Source organism: Aulonocara sp. 'chitande type north' Nkhata Bay, linkage group LG18, assembly GCF_057382095.1.
Source record: "Aulonocara sp. 'chitande type north' Nkhata Bay isolate Kocher_YH1m ecotype deep benthic linkage group LG18, A_spYH_male_GT1.1, whole genome shotgun sequence".
NCBI classification, from domain to species: Eukaryota; Metazoa; Chordata; class Actinopteri; order Cichliformes; family Cichlidae; genus Aulonocara; species Aulonocara sp. 'chitande type north' Nkhata Bay.
Genome location: NC_141361.1, coordinates 923836 through 942443, shown reverse-complemented (window position 1 = coordinate 942443; position 18608 = coordinate 923836). Strand labels below are relative to the sequence as shown.

Here is an 18608-nt window from a genome sequence, read left to right as displayed (position 1 = left end):
GACTTGTATAGGAATTTCTTTCACTTATGTATTAATCACGTTATTGTAATGGCTTGGTGCCACTGGATTTTAACATGTCTGACACTCATACGTAAGACAAATGGTAGGGGGTGTAGTAAGGATGTTGGGGGAAACAGGAACTCCAGAGGACCAGTCTTTTGTCTCTTTGAGGACTCTGGGAAGTAGCAAGGGAGTGTGAACCTTAAGGTGTGAAACAGCTGTGCACTGCCTTTGTTCCTGAAGAAGGTATTTAACTGAGAGCCATGCTGGGCTCAGGGAGACTCTGCTGACCATCTGTCCCACGGACATGCAGGGACTTCATCAAGCTTGTTTGTATGTTCTTTGTGTGCTTTGATTAAAGAATGTTAGCTACCGCTCACCGCTCGTCTGCAGGCTTTATTTAAATGGAAAACTTCCACAACAAAATGGCGACGAGGATGTGATGGTCCGTGTGGTCGCTGAACAATGGTTCCGTGGACGGACTGATCACCCCGGAGGAAAAAGGTACCTTTGTCCTACCAGCTGTTGAAGCGAAGGAAATGGAGGAGCCGTGTGTTTCAGTCACCACCGTAACCATCGATTTTGAGGGGACTCCTGCAGATGGGTGAGTTGTAGCTAACTTTGTATACAGTCATGAGGAGTTTTTTGTCTGGCCGAGCGGTGAAGTGCTTGCTGCTCTGGATTTCGAGTCTCCGGAAGGAAAATCCTGGGGTTCAAGTCCCCAGGCTTGTGTTCGGTTCTGGTGTTGTGCAAAAGAAAAGCAGTCGTCTGCCAGAGTAATTGCAAAAACACTGGTCCATCACAGGCAACGGTGGTTCAAGTCCACCGTTGATAATCACGTCTGCACAATACAGTGTGTGGAGTGACGGTATTTTAGCACTTTTCTGCCGAGAAGGGAAGAAGGCCATTGCAGGGGACGCTCTGAATGTAAATATGGGATCTAGATCCAGCAGCGGCGCTCCACTGGGCGGCCAGAGACAAAACTCAATGCCTGACTGTATGGTAAGAATTGAGTAAATGTGTGGTGTGTAAGACTGCAGAGAATGGTTGTGTGGGAAACGTTGATGTGTGTGTAAAAACAGAAAAAATGGGGTTAAAAAATGTTGAAAATGGGGAACAAACAAAAAAAAAGAAAAAGAAAAAAGAGAGGAGTGTAGAAATGTGTGTAAAAGTTGTTTCCAACTAGAGGGAGAAGGTGGTACTGCAGGCCACCAGCTCCTCTAGGGTGGACACACAAAAAATTTATTTTTAACAGAATTGTTGATGAAAATAAGCAATACAATTAGGGAAAGGGTTTTCTGTTTAATGATTAAAATGTCTCAGTGTGTCACTTGCAGGTGAAGAGCAGACCTGGATCAATTTTCCACATGCAGCAGTCGGAAGAAAATTATAGGTTAACACCATTAGAAACACTCAAGCCAAGTTTTGGCTGAATTGTTTTACAGCTTAACTTCCATGTGTTTGTCACCCTGAGAACACAAGCTCCAAGAATCTCTCCCTGAAGACCAGAAATGCAGTTCCAGAACAACGAGATGGATCTCAAGAGCTCACAGCAGCATCCTGAGCAGTGAAGAAAAGGTCCAGCAGCAGCAGCTGTGCAAGACAGCGACAGCAAGGAGGAAAATGGCACCATCATGACTGGATGGATGGATGGATGCGCATTTCCAACGAGCTGCAACTTCACTGTGTGTGAATGGACCTTTGAAAAGACTGCCTGAGTTGGACATTTGTCACTTTCAGCGCAAAAATGGCAAAATGAGAGTGTTAAAGACACAGGACAAAGCTGAAAGACAACTGACTCTCACTGGACTGCTGCAAGGGGGGGGAGATGAGACCACAGTGGAAGGAGCAGGGAGGACATGGAGGTTTTAGTGTTTTAGTGTGGGAATGAAATTTGGGTTTATGAAACTGGGAAGAAAAACGACTGCCTTACATGGAGAATTGAAAAGTGTCTGGAGCACCGCAAAGAGGAGAGGTACACAAAAATTACACAAACAGAAAATGCATTAATCGTACTAACACACACACACACATGCAATGAAGCTCATGAAGATCAAACAGTGTTACCATCATCTTGTCCGGTTCACTTAGTGGGTTAAGAAGTGATACACAGACTAGTGAACTAGTATTATTTTTGGGGAAGGATGATTGAATCATTGCAGGGCTGAACAGAATGCTGCAGGGGGGTCAGATGAGTGGGGACTAATAGATTATTGAGTTTCTTGTTCCTGATGTGTGGGGGAGGTCTTATCATGACACACATCTGGGTACATGGAAAAAACTCATCATCTAATAGGATATTGCTGTTGTGTGAGGTGTGACTGGTGGATGAAAGTTTTGGAGATTTACTGATGCATTTTCTTTTGGTACCACTTTGAACCTGACAATTAGTTGTGTTTTGATCTATCATTGTAAGAGAGTACGCTTAGACAACTTCTAAAAGAGGCCTTGATATTTTTTGATTTTAACAGTGCACTGAGACTTTTTGTTCGGCAATTTTCTCCTTTTCAAGCAGGCCTGCAAGATCGGAATCGAAAGCGCTACACAACATGTTGATCAATCGCAAGTGAGCTTCTCCAAAATTAAAATGGGCTCGGGAGAAAGCCACTTATTTGGGACAATCAGAAAACAAGTCCCTGTCAAAAAGGATTCAGAGAGGTGATCCAGTCTAAATTATTTTTTTTCTTTTTTGAAATGACGTCATTGCTGGCCGTAGAAACTTATTGCATCACGAGAGGTTCTACTGTCAGCAAATAACAAATGGGGACTGACTATGCAAGATTGCACCTCCATCCAGAGTGACAAAAGGGTGGATGTATGTATGTTTCTTTTTACAGGAGCAGAAAGGTGACAGCAACATGTTGCATGAGCTTTTGGGCCGTGCTGACTTAACCCTTTAAATGCCACTTTCTGTGTCTCTGTGAATTTACCAGCAGTGTGTTATTCATGACCTTGTGTTGTTTACAGTGCAGAGGTCACTGTGAGAAAGTGTGCATACAGATGCGTTGCGCTAACATCTATATCACTTTTTCCACAGCAAAGGGTTAATCATATGATCTAATCACATGATTCACAGCAGGACACACCACTGGCTAATGTTTTTTTTCTTACAACAGGGCCTGGAGGTGAAACTACTCCAGGGGAGAAGCCCTGGCAATTTCTAAGAGACAATGCACAACTTCATTGTGCATGTCCAAATGTGATAAGCTGACAGAGGGCAAAAGAGGGTTTTCCGGGGAAGCTTTCATTTTTAAATTGCAGAGACCGTGACATGAGGGATATGGAAGGATTGACTGAGGTGCAGATGGAGACCATAACTGGGAGAGAAGGCTTTAACAGGACCAATGAGAAGCAGGAATCATCTGCAGGACAGCAGACAAACGACAGTGGGCTGCACCACTGGGCTTCCAAAGGATTGTCACGAGGAGATTTTGAACAGCAAAGTCTTAAAATAAAATGAAAGAGTTTCGCTGTTGACGCTGAGGAAGACAACTAAGGTGTACGACGTGCTCTGCCTTAAATCTACAGCCGCGTTGGAACAGAAATCAAGGGATGAGAGAGCGTGCCAAGCTCCAAAGGTGACAGCACAGAGGGAGACCAGCGCTGGAATTATGACTCTGTAAATGGCACAGACACCAGGAGCCATGACTGTGACTGGGAATGTCCACCTAATGCTGTTTCACTCTGCCATGCAAAGTACTTTGACACTCTGGAGAAGGCCTTTCCTCTGTATCATTGTTGTTTCCATTTGCATGTGAGAGTTTAGATTGTGGGGAAGATTAAAGATGAACAAAGGGTGGTGGGAGAGCAGTGAAGTGAGGATACACAGTGTAAAACTCCTTTAAGTGAACAATAATGTTGATGTGATATAATAATAATAATAATAATAATAATAATAATAATAAATTTTATTTATGAGCGCCTTTCAAGTCACCCAAGGACACTTTACAATAGGATAAAACACTTAGTAAAACAATGGCAGACTAAGAACTGTGCCTGTGCTCTCGTGAGGCGCAGTGCGCAGTGCAAAACAGATCTGGGGAAGATATTTGTCCCTTGAAGTGTGCTTATCCCCAACATAGGCTCAAATGGCCGTTTTCAAAGTGCGATTTACACGCTCAGTTGCATTCGTTTGAGGATGGTATGCAGTTGTTAGTCTGTGTTCAGTCCCAAGAGTCAACAAAACATGCTCAAAGAGTTCACTGACGAAAGGCGTTCCCCTATCAGAAATAAGGTGGGAGGGAGAACCATGTCGGGCAAAAATGTCAGTAATGAACTTGTTCGCAGCAACTTGAGCAGTGGCTTCTCTCACAGCACTCACCTCGACCCATTTTGAGAAATAGTCCACAAAAACAAGGATATAAGCATTCCCTCTTTGTGTGCGGGGCAGTGGGCCAACATAGTCCACCCCTGCGTACTCCCATGGTCTTTGTGGCTGGATAGGGACCATAAGGCCTGCTGTTTTTCTTTGACTTGGCTTAGTGGCTTGACATGAACAACATGAGACCACATACTTTTTCACGTCAGAGTTCATGTGTGGCCAGAAGAATCTGAGACGCAAGCGTGCCAGCGTTTTTGCAATGCCCAGATGTCCAGCTGTAGGATGATCGTGGTAGTACTTGAGCAGATAACCACGGAGTGTAGTAGGAGCAAGCAGTTTAAGTTGCTTGAGTGGGTGGAGACCACATTTCGTTTTTGGGTCGAGGAAATAGAGGACACCATCATGTACAACATACTTTTCCAGATCTTGATTATCCTCCCCAGTTTGTTGGTCACTCTCCAGCTGATTGAGCAATGAGCCTGTGACTGGGTCCTCAAGCTGCAGTTGACGAACATGCAGGCGGTCTGAAACAATCACAGAAGGCAGAGCACGAAGGTCCATGCTCCCAATCACTGCAAAGGGAGGGAGAAGATCAATGGGGGCATCCACATCTGGCAGAGGATTACGTGAAAGGGCATCGGGCACCTTATTACGTTCTCCAGGTTTGTGGATAATGCTGAAGTCAAAATCTTGAATGCGAAGAGACCACCGAGCAAGCCTGCCAGAGGGATTTGGTCAAGACATCAACCACTTGAGGCTGCTGTGGTCAGTGTAGATGGTTACGTGCAAGCCTTCAACATAGGGTCGGAAATGTTCCAAGGCCCAGATCACGGCCAGACACTCCTTCTCTGGAGTTGAGTAGGGCTTTTCCAATTTGTGCATAGCACGGCTAGCAAATGCTACAGCAACGTCTTTGCCACCCTCATCTTTCTGCATTAATGCTGCTCCAAGACCAGCATCGCATGCATCAGTGGGAATGAAGAATAGACGCGAAAAATCTGGGAACCTGAGGACTGGTGCTGAGGTTATAGAATGTTTCAGAAAGTCCACAGCTGCCTGGCACTTGTCATCCCAGTAAAACTGCACGTCCTTTTTAGTGAGGGCGAAGAGTGGCTCTGCATGGCGGACGTAGTCTTGTACAAAGCGGCGATAGTAGCCAGTTAGGCCAAGGAACTGTTGCACCTGCTTTGTTGTGGTCGGCACTTTGAACTCAGTCACGGCTCTCACCTTGTCAGGGTCAGGATGAATGCCAGCCGGCGTAACCCGATAACCAAGGAAGGTGAGCTCTGAAAGGCAGAATTGGCATTTGCTCAGCTTTAAAGAGAGGCCAGCGGGCTGAAGCTTACCAGGGACCTCTTTTAAGTCAAGCAGGTGTTGCTCAAAGGTCGGTGATGCAACAACAATGTAATCTAGATACACCACGCAGGACTTATAAATCATGTCAGCTAGAACATTGTTCATAAGCTGCTGAAAAGTTGCAGGGGCGTTACACAGGCCGAAAGGAAGGACTGAACTGAAACAGGCCACAGTGCGTGATAAAAGCAGTCTTTGGTTTAGCTTCTTCAGCAATGGGGACCTGCCAGTAACCTCGAGCGAGGTCTAGTGTTGTGAGAAACTTCCATCTCGACAGATAGTCCAGTGATTCATCCACCCACGGGTGTGGGTAAGAATCCTTCACCGTCAGCTGATTTAGGCCACGGAAGTCAACACAGAACCGTGGTTCGCGGGGGGGGGGGGGGTTGTTCACAATGACCACGGGGGCTGCCCATGGTCCTGATGCAGGTTCGATGATTATGCCCCAGGGCAGCTGTGGCTACAACTGTATGCCTCCACCAGTGTGTGAATGTGTGTGTGAATGGGTGGATGACTGGATGTATAAAGCGCTTTGGGGTCCCTAGGCGGGACTAGTAAAGCACTATATAAATACAGGCCATTTACCATTTATATCCTGAAGCATTTTTTGAACTTGCTTTTCTATGATTTGCTTTTTAGCTGGTGAGGTGCGGTATGGTATTCTCCTGACAAACATCTGTGTGTGTGTGTGTGTGTGTGTGTGTAGGTGTGTGTGTGTGTGTGTAGGTGTGTGTGTGTGTGTGTGTGTGTAGGTGTGTGTGTGTGTGTGTGTGTGTGTGTAGCTGTGTGTGTGTGTAGGTGTGTGTGTGTGTGTGTGTGTGTAGGTGTGTGTGTGTGTGTGTGTGCACATTTACAGCAGAAATAACACAGAGAAAACAAACCAAAGCGAGGCAGCCCCGGGGTGTAGAGCCTTAACGCACAAACAGTAACACTATTAACATTTCCAAAATGGTTCCTGTGTGTGCGTCTTGTCTTCAGCTGTTTTGTTCTTGCTAAATTTGTTAACGTCTTTTTTCTTCAAAAATGTCTCTGCTCTTCTGGTTTATGACCTCCAATCGCTACTAAATATCAGAGCCACTGTTGAAGAGCAATCCTGACTGGCCCCAGGATGTGAGGATTTTCGCATTCCACCTGTGTTAGAGACTGTACCACTGTTCCTCCTCCGTGATTCGCCCTGCCATCCCTTACAGGAAGAAATGCCACAGAAGTGCAAGGGAAACAGGGCGGTTTGTCCCTCCAGACTGTAACAATCTCGACTCGCCTCGGACTACCAGCCGGGGTGGAGGCTTAGCCACTGTTTATTAACACAGTTTCAACTGTCAGCAGCTAACAGCTGATGCTTATGCTAGCTTTGAACTGCAGTTGTTTGAAATCCAGCTGTACCCACCACCGAAATACAGTAAGAATTTTATCCAAGAGTCCTTTGAATTCCTGGCAGGAATTATGCCATGAACAATTAAATGAACAATCCCCTACAGTTAAAAAAAATGGTATGACATTCTTTTAATTGTAGGGGATTTTAACATTCCCAGTTGCTGCTTAAGTACACCGCTGCCTAATGACTTCTTAAATCTTAAAAAACATAACCTGGATCCAGCAGTTTAATCCAAATCCAGACCAGTTTCTAAATTGCCTTTTTTTCTAAAGTCCTTGAGAAAGTTGTCCTTCTTCAGCTCCAGACTTTTCTAGATAAAAATGGCGTTAGTGAAGTATTTCAGTCTGGTTTGAAAATGCACAACAGCACTGAAACTGCTCTTTTAAAAATTTCTAATGACCTTTTAACTTTTACTGACTTGGGAGATTCAGCCATTTTCATACTATTAGACCGCAGTGCTGCCTTTGATACCGTAGATCATGGGATTCTTATCTCTCGGCTTGAGCGCTGTGTCGGAATCAAAGGGACTGCACTGGAGTAAATCTTACCTGTCCAACCAAAGTTTTTCTGTTAGATTGGGGGATGCATCATCCTCAAAAGCCTCCCTGTCTTGTGGGGTCTCCCAGGGGTCCATTCTTGGTCCAGTTCTCTTTTCTATTTACATGCTCCCTATGGATTCAATTTAAAAAAAAAAACATGGAATCTCATTGTTATGCAGACGACTTACAGATTTACCTGCCCCTGAAACGTAAATCTGTGAGTCCTCTGAAGGTTTTGCTAAATTGTTCGGATGATGTTAAGCCATGGATGGCTTTAAACGTCCTTAACCTAAACAAACAGAAAACAGAGGTGATTGTGTTTGGTCCCTGTGACCACTGCGACTTTGGCCCTTTAGAAATTTATAAAAAACCCTTTGCGAGGATCCTAGGAGTGATTGTTGACTCCAATCTAACGTTTGATAAACAGATTAATGCTGTAATCAAGTCCAGTTTCTTTCATCTTCAGCTACTTGCTAAAGTGAAGCCATTTCTCTGTTTTTAGAGGCTCTGAGAGAGCTATCAATGCCTTCATTTCATCTGCCTCGACTACTGTGATAGTCTTTACTCTGGTGTTAGTCTGTCATCAGTTAGCCGTCAGCTGGTCCAAAATGCTGCAGCACGGTTACTAACTGGCACACTCAAACGAGAACACATATCTCCCACACTGGCATCATTACAGTGGCTGCCAGTTAGTTTTAGAATTAATTTTAAGATTTTATTATTTGTTTTGAAGGCGTTGCACGGGTTAGCACCCTCATACATTTGTGATCTTTTAAATTGGACACTCCTGCAAGATCGCTGAGGTCTGTGGACCAAAGCTGTCCCGAGGTCCAGATTAAAGCACAGAGGAGAACAGGCCTTTGCTGGGACCGCCCCTTCACATCAGGAACTCCCAACATTGGACACTTTCATAACAAGTCTGAGAATCCACTTTTATTCCTTGCCTTTTAAGTCAGAATGAGTTTCTGTTACTTTTATTTGTCTTATTTCTTACTCAAATTATCTAATTTTATGATTCTTTTTCTTAACTCTTATCATATCTCCCTATGTTTTTATTTCTATTAATTATCTTAATTGTGCAGCACCTTAGTCAGCAGTTGTTGTTTTAAATGTGCTAAATAAAAAAAATTGACTTTGACAAAGTGAGTCTGAAAGTCTGCAAGACGGCAGTTAACAGTAAGGTGTGTGTGTGTGTGTGTGTGTGTGTGTGTGTGTGTGTGTGTGTGTGTGTGTGTGTGTGTGTGTGTGTGTGTGTGTGTGTGTATAAATCATTAATAACACAGAGCTTTACACACAACTTTATTCCTTCATTTTTTTTATGGTGGGAGCAAAAAATCGGGTTAACTTAGCAAGGTGATCACCAGTGTGACCTCTGACCCCAAACTGGTTGTGGACAAATCAAGTGTGTGATCATGTATGAGTTGTATAGTTTTAATGTTTTATTTGGGAACAGAACGGTGTGTATGTGTAAGTTTGGTGATGGAGTTTTTATTATGAATGAATGATGAATTTTTATGAATTATTATGTCTATTTTTTTATGTTTAAGGACAACAGATGGAAATTAGCCTTTGGCTATAATCTGGTATGTTTACATTCATGTAATTTTTTTTTTTTTTTTTACATTTATGTTTATTAACATGCACTGTCCTAAATAAATAAATAAATACAAGTGTAACCTCACACACACACACACACACACACACACACACTGTGTAAATCAACTATAAATAACGAATCTAAACTTGTATACATAAAATACAGAAATGAATGAGGTGGAGTGAATACTACAAAATGTACATAAGGTGCAGCTGCAGTCTGGCAGTGGGAGCAGTGTGACAGGTCAACTGTTAAGAAGGGACTTGTTGAGGTTGCAGCAGCTTCATTTACAGATTACTCAAACAAGCCGGCAGCTACGGTTATTTAACGATAATATTAAGAACTCTGCAGACGGTCGGAACAGCGAATGAGCTCGTGCGCACAAGCCTGAATACACCGGGAGGGTTGCATCAGGAAGACGTTTGACCCAGGATAACAACAACTGTCTCCATGGAAACTGTGCTACTGCTGGCCAAAGGGGGTGGGGCTGTGAGATGATTAATGTTATCAGTGTGCACGCCTCACAGGTTGGAGACAAGAAGAACAGGAAGTGTGAAGTAAGTGGGACAGAGTGGAGATTGGAGCAGAAAAGAGTGGAAGGTCTTTGGTGTGTCTGTGGAGAGAGGAAAGAGGAGAATGAGGAAGAACAATGAGCAGGCAGGTGTAACGGCAGGACAGGTGTGCAGCAAACACAGGAAAGGATGTGCAGCAGCTTTAAGGACACAGGTGGAAATGTACTCATGAATGAAGAGAGGCTGCTGAGAAGGTGAAGGAGCATTTAAGGAGCTCATGAATGTAGAAAATAAAAGAGGAGGATGGAGGACAGTCAACGAATCAGGAAGTGCAGAGGATTAGGAAGGAGGAAGCGAGGGCAGCTGAGGATGAGCTACAGTAACTACAGAGAGTTAAACCACCATGAAGATATGGGAAAGAGCTGCTGTAGGTTAAGGGAGGTGACGGAGAAGTTCAGAGAAGGTGGATCAGAGAAAACAGATGATTGGCTGCTGAGAGAGGAGCTGTGGTCCTGCATGAGGGAGTCAGGAGGAGGACATGTATGAGGACAGAGACGGTGAATCTGCAAGGAGCAGAGGAAGTGAAGGTAGAGTTTAAATACCTCGGGTCAACCGTCCACAGCAGCAGAGGACAGAGATGTACAGTAAGTGCTCCATCCTCCCTCCTCACAGTGATTCAACTGCTGCTAACAGTCTGTGAACCAGGAGGAAGAGGAAGTGAGAGAAGTGAGACTCAAAGAGGAGACAGAGGGCGACATCATCCAGTAGGCGGGGCTCTCCTTCTGCACTGTGTTCAACCATTGTGTCAATAATAAGTGCTGCTGTGAAGAGAACAATTCTCAGACTGAATGTTGAACATCAGCTAGTTTCTCCTGTTGATTTAAACCTTGTTGTACAGGTGGAACATTGGCTGTGGATTATTCTTGCTGCTCTTTTCTTTGGTGAGATACAAACATCAACATGTTTCCTCTGCTTAAATAAATGTGTGAGTCTGATTAATGGTGACTTTTTAATCATGTTTATTGATCCATCTCTTCCTCTGCATGTTCTGTTCTTCCTCAGAGTGTAAAGGAGAAGACAAAGTGATCCAGGAACAAGGAGATGTCATTGCTGCTGAAGGAGACACAGTTACACTTGGATGTAGATATGAAACAACAAGAACAGGCCCCACTTTGTTCTGGTATAAACAAGAAGTGAACAGTTACCCGAAGTATATGCTGAAATCTTTCTCAGAAACAACAGAAAAATCTGAAGAGTTCAACAACGACAGATTTGATGCTAAAATCAACAAGAAAGAAAATTCAGTTCCTCTGAAGATCCAGAAGCTTCAGCTGTCTGACTCTGCTGTGTACTACTGTGCTCTGCGGCCCACAGTGACAGGAAACAGCAAAACTCTGTACAAAAACCTTTGGAGCAAAGACAACAGAATACTCCACAACATCCACTAGAGGGAGCCACACACTGTTAAACCTCTGATTCTTGTGTCATTGGACTGATGACAAAGACAACAGAGAAATGAAGCAGTAAAGATCAGAGACAGAGACAGAGCTGCTGTGGAAGGAAACTTTATTTATAAAGATCCTTTCACATCGACACGTCAAACAGCTCGTACAGTTTGTTAGTGTCAGCTCTAAAGACGGAAACGTTTAAAAAGATGTGAACTGAAAACAAAGCATGCTTGAAACACAAACTTCAACATCTGAGTTCAATCCAAAAATCACTGAGGACACAAACCAAACATCTTCCACTAAACGTTCAGGTGCAAACAGAGTGATGGAGGTAAAGAAGAAAACCTCGATGCAGGCGGAAGATCAGAGCTGCATCTTTCTCATATTTACACTGTTGCCTCTGATTCTACTGAAGCAGAGACGTCATCGAACATGTTTTCTTCCAGAGTCTCAAAGAAATCCTACAAAACAGCTTTTATAGAAAACAGAGTGTTTAAAGCAGCTGCGAGGTTATCATCTATAATCTGTCTGAGCCTGCAGGTCCCCGATCGCCGTGGCGATGGTGGAGAGCCACGAGGCGGCGCTTCAGTCCCTGCTGACTGTGCTCAGTCACAGTCAGGGGGGTGCGCCCTCTCCTTTTTCAAATATCACTGAAATATCGAAGGTCACCTCAGCCCGTTTCATTTTCTCATGAAAGTTGGTTTCCTTGGAGACCACCTGGGCAACGTGGCGCGCGCCGCTGCCCGAGGAGGCGGGAGCAGCTCAGCCGCCTCTCATCACTCCAATAAAACTGCAGTTATGTATTCAGTGACACGTTATTTAGCTTTCACTGTGCGGTCTATTTTCATTTTTACTTCAGTCAACTAAAATTTTAGCTCAGCTCGAGTTTCTGCAGTTGAGGAAATGTTAGAACAGCCCTGCATGAACCCTTCAGGTCACCAACTGTCACACTCGTCAAACCCAGTAACATGAATTAAAGCCACGAGTGTTTCAACATGTCTGTGAAGGTTCTCGGTCATCCAGGTCATCCTAGTCTAAGAAAAGCGCCGGGACGCCTTTAAGACGTTTCATCCGAGAAGCCCAGTGGGAGTTTCCCCCCAAGAGGGACAATGACCCCCTGATGATAGTCCACCTAATCACATGGGCCATGGCGTGAAAGCGGGTGTGGGTCCCAATCAGCCAGGGTTTCAGGTGAGCTCACTGTGAAACCTGGCCCACCTTATCATGTGACTTCCTGAGGTCAGATGGCCCAGGATGTGAGTGGGCGTTAAGGCGTCTGGGGAGGGATCTCCAAACTGGATTATAGATGGCAGACAGTTGGTGTGGTAAGCCCCGCCCTCTGTCCTCTCTGTCCAAAATGTGAACATTGGCATCCTCAGAGAGTGACCTTTGACCTTTAGCTGCAGGTATACTGATGAGTCTTGTCCTGTAGGGCTTAAATCCGTGACTCTCCACCAGTTGCTCTTAGAACTGAAGAAGCTTCTCGGATTAAACGTCTTCAAGGCAACTTAAAGACGTCCAAAGGTTTCCTTTCAAAGCTCCTCAGATCAACGTTTAAACAGCTGCGTGTCGAACATCAGTGAAACGTCAGCACAGCTGCACAGTCGCCTCTCAGAAGAACAGCTTCACTTCCATCTCTTCATCATATCACAACTCACCACCTCTCATTCATACTAACAGAGTTCCAAGACTCGACGTGATGTTGTCTAGAAGAAGAAAAGTAAATTAATACATGAGCACGCCTCCCCCAAGTCAAACTGATCATGTGACCAACCTCACCGAGCGACTCCAACAAACTGAGTCTAAAAAGTGTGTTTGAACCTGAATGCATTCTTGGACTACGACTTCTCCCCCGTGTGAGTCTTCATGTGGCGTAACATGTGATTGCTCCGTGCGAACGTTTTCCCGCATGTTTTACAGGAATACGGCTTCTCGCCTGTGTGGATCCTCATGTGGACGTACAGATTCCCGCTCTGACTGAAGGTCTTTCCACACGTCAGGCAGGAGTACGACTTCTCCTTAGTGTGGATTATCATGTGGCGCAGCATGGTGCTCTTTTGAGTAAAGCTTCTCTGACATATTTTACAGGAATGCGGTTTCTCTCCTGTGTGGATTTTGCGATGCTCTTTGACTTGGCATTTTTTCTTGAAGGCTCTTCCACAAACATCACACTTTAAAGTCTTTTTACCTGCGTCAGAGTTCTTCTGACGCGCTAACATGCGAGCGTGTGCAGGATTGTTACAGTGAATTCGATATATAATTCTAGTCGGTCCCGAGTCTGCACTCCTGCCTCCTTCCTGATCCTGGCTCTCAGCTCCAGCAGAGCTGTGACAGAGGAGCTGCTCCTCGTCTCCTCCTGGTTCACTGTGCTCTCCTTCCTCAGCAGCAGCAGTCACCATGAAGGTGTCCGTCTCCTCCTTCAGTCCCAGCTGCTCTCCCTGCTGACTGCTGCACAGTTCCTCCTGTTCCTCTTTAATCTGTGGAGGTTCTGGTTCCTCCTGCTCCACACTGGAGCTCCTCTCCTGGTTCCAGAGCTGCTGCTCAGCGAGAACCTCCTCCTCCTCCTCCTCCTCCTCCTTACAGACATGTTCCTGTGGGACGTCTGGTGGACAGAAACATAAATATGGCTCCTTTTAATCAGTAACGAGGCTCTGCAGTAAAAGCTAACTGGACTGGTTCCTGTGTCCTCTACCCGACACGCCGTCAAACAGCAGTTAGCTGCTGTGACAGCGGCCACATGCTGCTCACAGCGGAGGTTATAACTGTGTCAAACAGGGACTCCGTGATTTAAAGGCAGGTTTTAGATGAAGACACAGACTCACCTGCTGTGTGCAGCTTGATTTGGGGTTTCCAGGTGATATCCAGCAGTCTGCGCTGACGGTCGATCTCTTCCTCGTACTGGACGATCGTTTTTTCAAACTCCAAGAATATTTGTTCAGCAGCAGCAGTTAGTCGCTCGTTGATGAACTCTCTCAGATACTGAACTGAAGGCATCGTTGCTGCCGCAGCTCACACAACAACACACTCTCTGCTCACAAAACGGGGCTTCCGCCTCTTCTTTGTATACTTCCGCCTGGTGTCACACAGTCAAGTTCCGGCAGAAGAGCGCACTGAGCTTTGTTCCGCCTCTGCAGCTCCTTGCGCCTGCAGATTTGAGATCGGACGTGTTCTTCATGAGCAAAATACAGAAATACACACGAACAGAGTCATGAAACAATTCTAAAACAAAACAGAAAGTAAAAAACATTATTATGTAATAACATAAATGAAAAACATGTTAACAGTTGAGCAAACCTGACACACACATGGTCTTGATGGAGTCCATCTGTTACCACGATTATTAATCAAACCTAAGATCAACCATGAAATCTATGAAACGTGTTTGAGGCCCTGAAGGTCTCCAACATTCAGTTTTTCTCATTAAGTTATTGATGAAGAAATGTTTGTAATTTGAGCTCATGAAATGCTTTTCTTAAATGTAGACTTAGTATAAACGTTTGAATGTAACCTTATAAACAGTCTGCCAACTCTGAACCTGATCTGTGCCAACCTCAAACTGTTCAGTCAACTTAATCTGATTTATAGCATCAAATCACAACAGCTGTTTTTAGGCACTTTATATTGTAAAGTCAAGACAATAATACAGAGAAAACTCAACAATCAGATGACCCACTGTGGGAAAGCACTTTGGTGACAGTGGGTTTGATGTGAGAGGAGGAAGACAGGACAAAAGAAGCGAAGAAGAAACACTCAGTGCATCATGGGAATGCCGAGGAGAATATATTATATTAGTACATTATGTGGTCTGAGTTTGTGTGAGAGTGATCCCAGTGATGAGGGTTACTCAGGCCCGGACTGGTGGTTGGTTCCAGATTTGGAACGTCCAAACCTCGCTTAACAGATAATCACACTTATGGACACGTTCTCTCCATATCAGACTGCCTTATCAACGGAGGGAAATGTACTAAACTGTGTGTGAAGCAGGCAGCGTTGGACCCAAACACAGACGCGTCGGGCAGGCAAAAAGTAAACTCAAAAGCAGCTTTACTGCTGAACACAAGGATTACAACATTAACTAATGTGGGACTACAAAACAAACCAGGCAGATTGCAGGACACACGGAGGACGGAGACGCTGACATGAATACACAGAAGGACAACGAGGACGTGAGAAGACACGAGGAACAGCTGACGTGAATTATTAACATGACGCCACAGGAGAAACATGGGCTGCGTCCCAATTCAGGGTCTGCACGCTTGAAGTACGCGCACTACGCGTACTACGTACGGTGCGTACTATGAGTACGAGAAGTGCGGAAGTGAGAGGCGTGTGAAATGGGACGGTCTAGCTTGCGTCGCGCTGTTCCGGTTGCCTAGCAACCATGATACTAACCGCGAGAAACGTTACAGCTTTGTGTGACAGAAACGAAGGAGAAAAATGTTTTGTTGGTCATTCATTTTTGTCATGACATCACTTTGATTAGCTGAGTATCTGAGGCTGAGACCACAGGACTGTAAATGTGTGTGTGTGTGTGTGTGTGTGTGTGTGTGTGTGTGTGTGTGTGTGTGTGTGTGTGTGTGTGTGTGTGTGTATTACAGCAGTGAGCTTGAACTTGAAAGATTCAAGTTGCAGTTATTTATATATATTTATATTTCCTATCACCTTAAATTAATGTCGAATTTCCCAGAGGAACCCACCCGAGGGATTAATAAAGTTCTATCTTATCTTATCTTATCTTAAATCTTCACTCAAAAGTGTATGTACATATGTCTTATACATAAGACACAAATATTGTTCTTTTAATATGTTGGCATTACTAAATTTGGCTCATTGCTTACATACATGTGTAGAAAGCAAATGTAGGAGCTGTGATAACTGTGTCTGATAGAATGAAGAGTAGACTGATATATGAAATATTCCTTTATTGGGTGAGAAAATCAGACCATGTCATAACTGCTGTAAGTCACACAGAATAGATATCAGAGCCTTAAACAGGCTGACGTCTGCTAAATGGGTCAAACTGGGCAGAAAGTCTACAAACACATAACATCCTTATAGAATATGATGTAACACTATAGATCAACTTAGCTCTTATGACTGACTTTAATTATCCATAAATCATCACAGTCTCTGTAAGATTAAGGTCGACTATATATATCTGTAGAGGCTTTAAAACCAAGTTAGTACAAACATCACTAACGTCACATGACTTTGCCGACATGTGGCCAACAGTAATGTTTAAATGTTCTTCATTATTAAACATTTGAACATCATATTCAGTACTTACTTTTAAAAGTTTACTCTTCAGCCGTATTATTCGGCAAAACTATCCACACCCGCCGCCGCGCTATGAATTGTGGGATATATGGGCCCATGAAGTGTCCACCGGACCACGCTTCAAATTTGGGGGTGATTCTGGGAAGATGGCGGAGTGAGCGGTCCAACTTGAGGGCTCCGAGGCTTTTCCTGAAAAGAACCTTCTTTATGTTTTGACTGCAGTCAAGTAAACCAGAGTTAGAAGCAGACTAGTTACTGTATCCTTCATCTCTAGAACTCAAAACCTTCCTCCCTGTGTTTCTCTCTGTCTTTCTCAATACTTTCCATACTTCCTAGTACGCGCCGTACGTAGTACGCAAACTGCGCGGACTAGGAAGCGTGCGGTCGCTGGATTGGGACATGACGCCATGACGGGGAAACAGGATGGAACACAAAGAGGGAAACGAGACACAAGGACTCACACAAGCACACAGAGGGAATCTAACAATCAAAATCTGAACAACAACCCAGTATAAACTCCAGACTAACAGAGTGGATTTGTTAGGACATAAATTATAATAATGAAAAAACACAAGAAAACTCAAAACACTGGGAGAACTGACCCAGGACCAGCAGATCATCAGCTTTGCCTCTGAGTTTATCTGGAGGAAGAGTTCTCAGTGGGAAACATTTCGTCGCTCATCCAGGTGACTTCTTCAGTCTCAGCTGACTGCAGCTTTCCCCGATCTTATAAACAGCACATCAAGAAGGCCCTGAGTAAATGTGGTTATCCCAGCTGGACTTTTGTCAAAGCTGGGAAGGCGCCAAAAGAAAGCTCCAGCTGATCCAGGAGAGAAGGACAACCGCTGCCTAAGAGAAAACCTGCAGTGATCCCGTACGTGTCAGGAGTATCGGAGCAGCTGAGACACATTTTTTCTAAACACCAGGTCTCTGTGGCTTTTAAACCCCAAAACACGCTGCGCCAAAAACTGGTCCATGGATCGGGTCCCCGACACAAACAGAGTAACATAGTGTACGCTGTTAAGTGCAGGAGGACTGGCAGGATTTATACATCGGGGAAACCAAACAACCTCTGGCTACAACACAGCAGAGCCACCTCATCAGGACTCTGCAGTCTGTTTACACCTACAGGCCAGTGGACACTCTTTCAATGATGAGGAAAAAAAAACCCTGGATTAACGGAGATGTTCGGGCGGCACAGAGCACCGCCTTTGCCTCCGTGAACACATCGGACTACAAACACGCACATTACCAACTCCGGAAGACGATCAAAGCAGCCAAACGTGAGTACAGGGACAGGGTGGAGCAACAGTTTGACAACCCTCGGAGTATGTGGCAGGGACTAAACACGATCACAGACTTTAGAGGGAAAACCAGCACACCGCAGACCACGGCCTCTCTGTGTGAGGATCTAAACGTATTCTACGCTAGATTCGACGCAGCGAACACCATGAGACCGGACAGTGTGCGCACCGCGGATGACGTCAGTGCGCACACTGTGTCTGAGGAGGATGTGCGGAGGTGCTTCAGGAAGGTGAACGCACGCAAAGCTACTGGTCCGGACGGGATTCCCGGCCGCGTCCTCAGGTCATGCGCGGCTCAGCTGGCTGGAGTGTTCACGCACATCTTCAACCTTTCCCTCTCTCTGTCTGTAGTCCCAGCCTGCTTCAAAGTGGCCACCGTCGTCCCTGTACCCAAATCCTCCACCATCTCCTCATTGAACGACTGGCGACCTGTAGTCCTGACCCCCATCGTCAGCAAATGCTTCGAGAAGCTGGTCAGGGACTTCATCTGCTCTGCACTACCCGACTCACTGGACCCTCTACAGTTTGCATACCGCCACAACAGGTCCACTGATGATGCCATAGCCCTGACACTACACACTGCCCTGTCACACCTGGAGAAGAGAGACACGTATGTGAGGATGCTGTTTGTAGATTACAGCTCAGCATTCAATACCATCGTTCCCTCGAAGCTGGACAGGAAACTGCAGGATCTAGGACTGAGCAGCTCCCTCTGCAGCTGGATCCTTAGCTTCCTGTCTGACAGACGCCAGGTGGTCAGACTGGGCAGCATCACCTCATCCCCCGTCACACTGAACACTGGTGCTCCACAGGGGTGTGTACTGAGCCCTCTCCTGTACTCACTCTACACCTACGACTGCACGGCCACTAACAGCTCCAACA

The 18608-nt window shown here is 45.1% G+C and overlaps 1 protein-coding gene across 2 annotated transcripts; it reads right to left on the bottom strand.

The window, feature by feature from the left end:
- Nucleotides 1-11240: 11240 nt before the first annotated feature.
- On the bottom strand, nt 11241-14408 carry LOC147307544 (uncharacterized). Of its 2 annotated transcripts, XM_086271891.1 has the most exons (3): nt 13968-14408; nt 12967-13747; nt 11241-12851 (listed from the first exon to the last, which is right to left on the bottom strand). In XM_086271891.1, the coding sequence occupies exons 1-2, from the start codon at nt 14137-14139 to the stop codon at nt 12984-12986; spliced, it is 936 nt and encodes a 311-aa protein (XP_086128017.1). In that variant the 5' UTR covers nt 14140-14408; the 3' UTR covers nt 11241-12851; nt 12967-12983. The 2 variants fall into 2 exon arrangements, with proteins under 2 accessions (XP_086128017.1, XP_086128016.1); XM_086271890.1 differs by having other exon boundaries at nt 11241-13747.
- Nucleotides 14409-18608: the final 4200 nt, after the last annotated feature.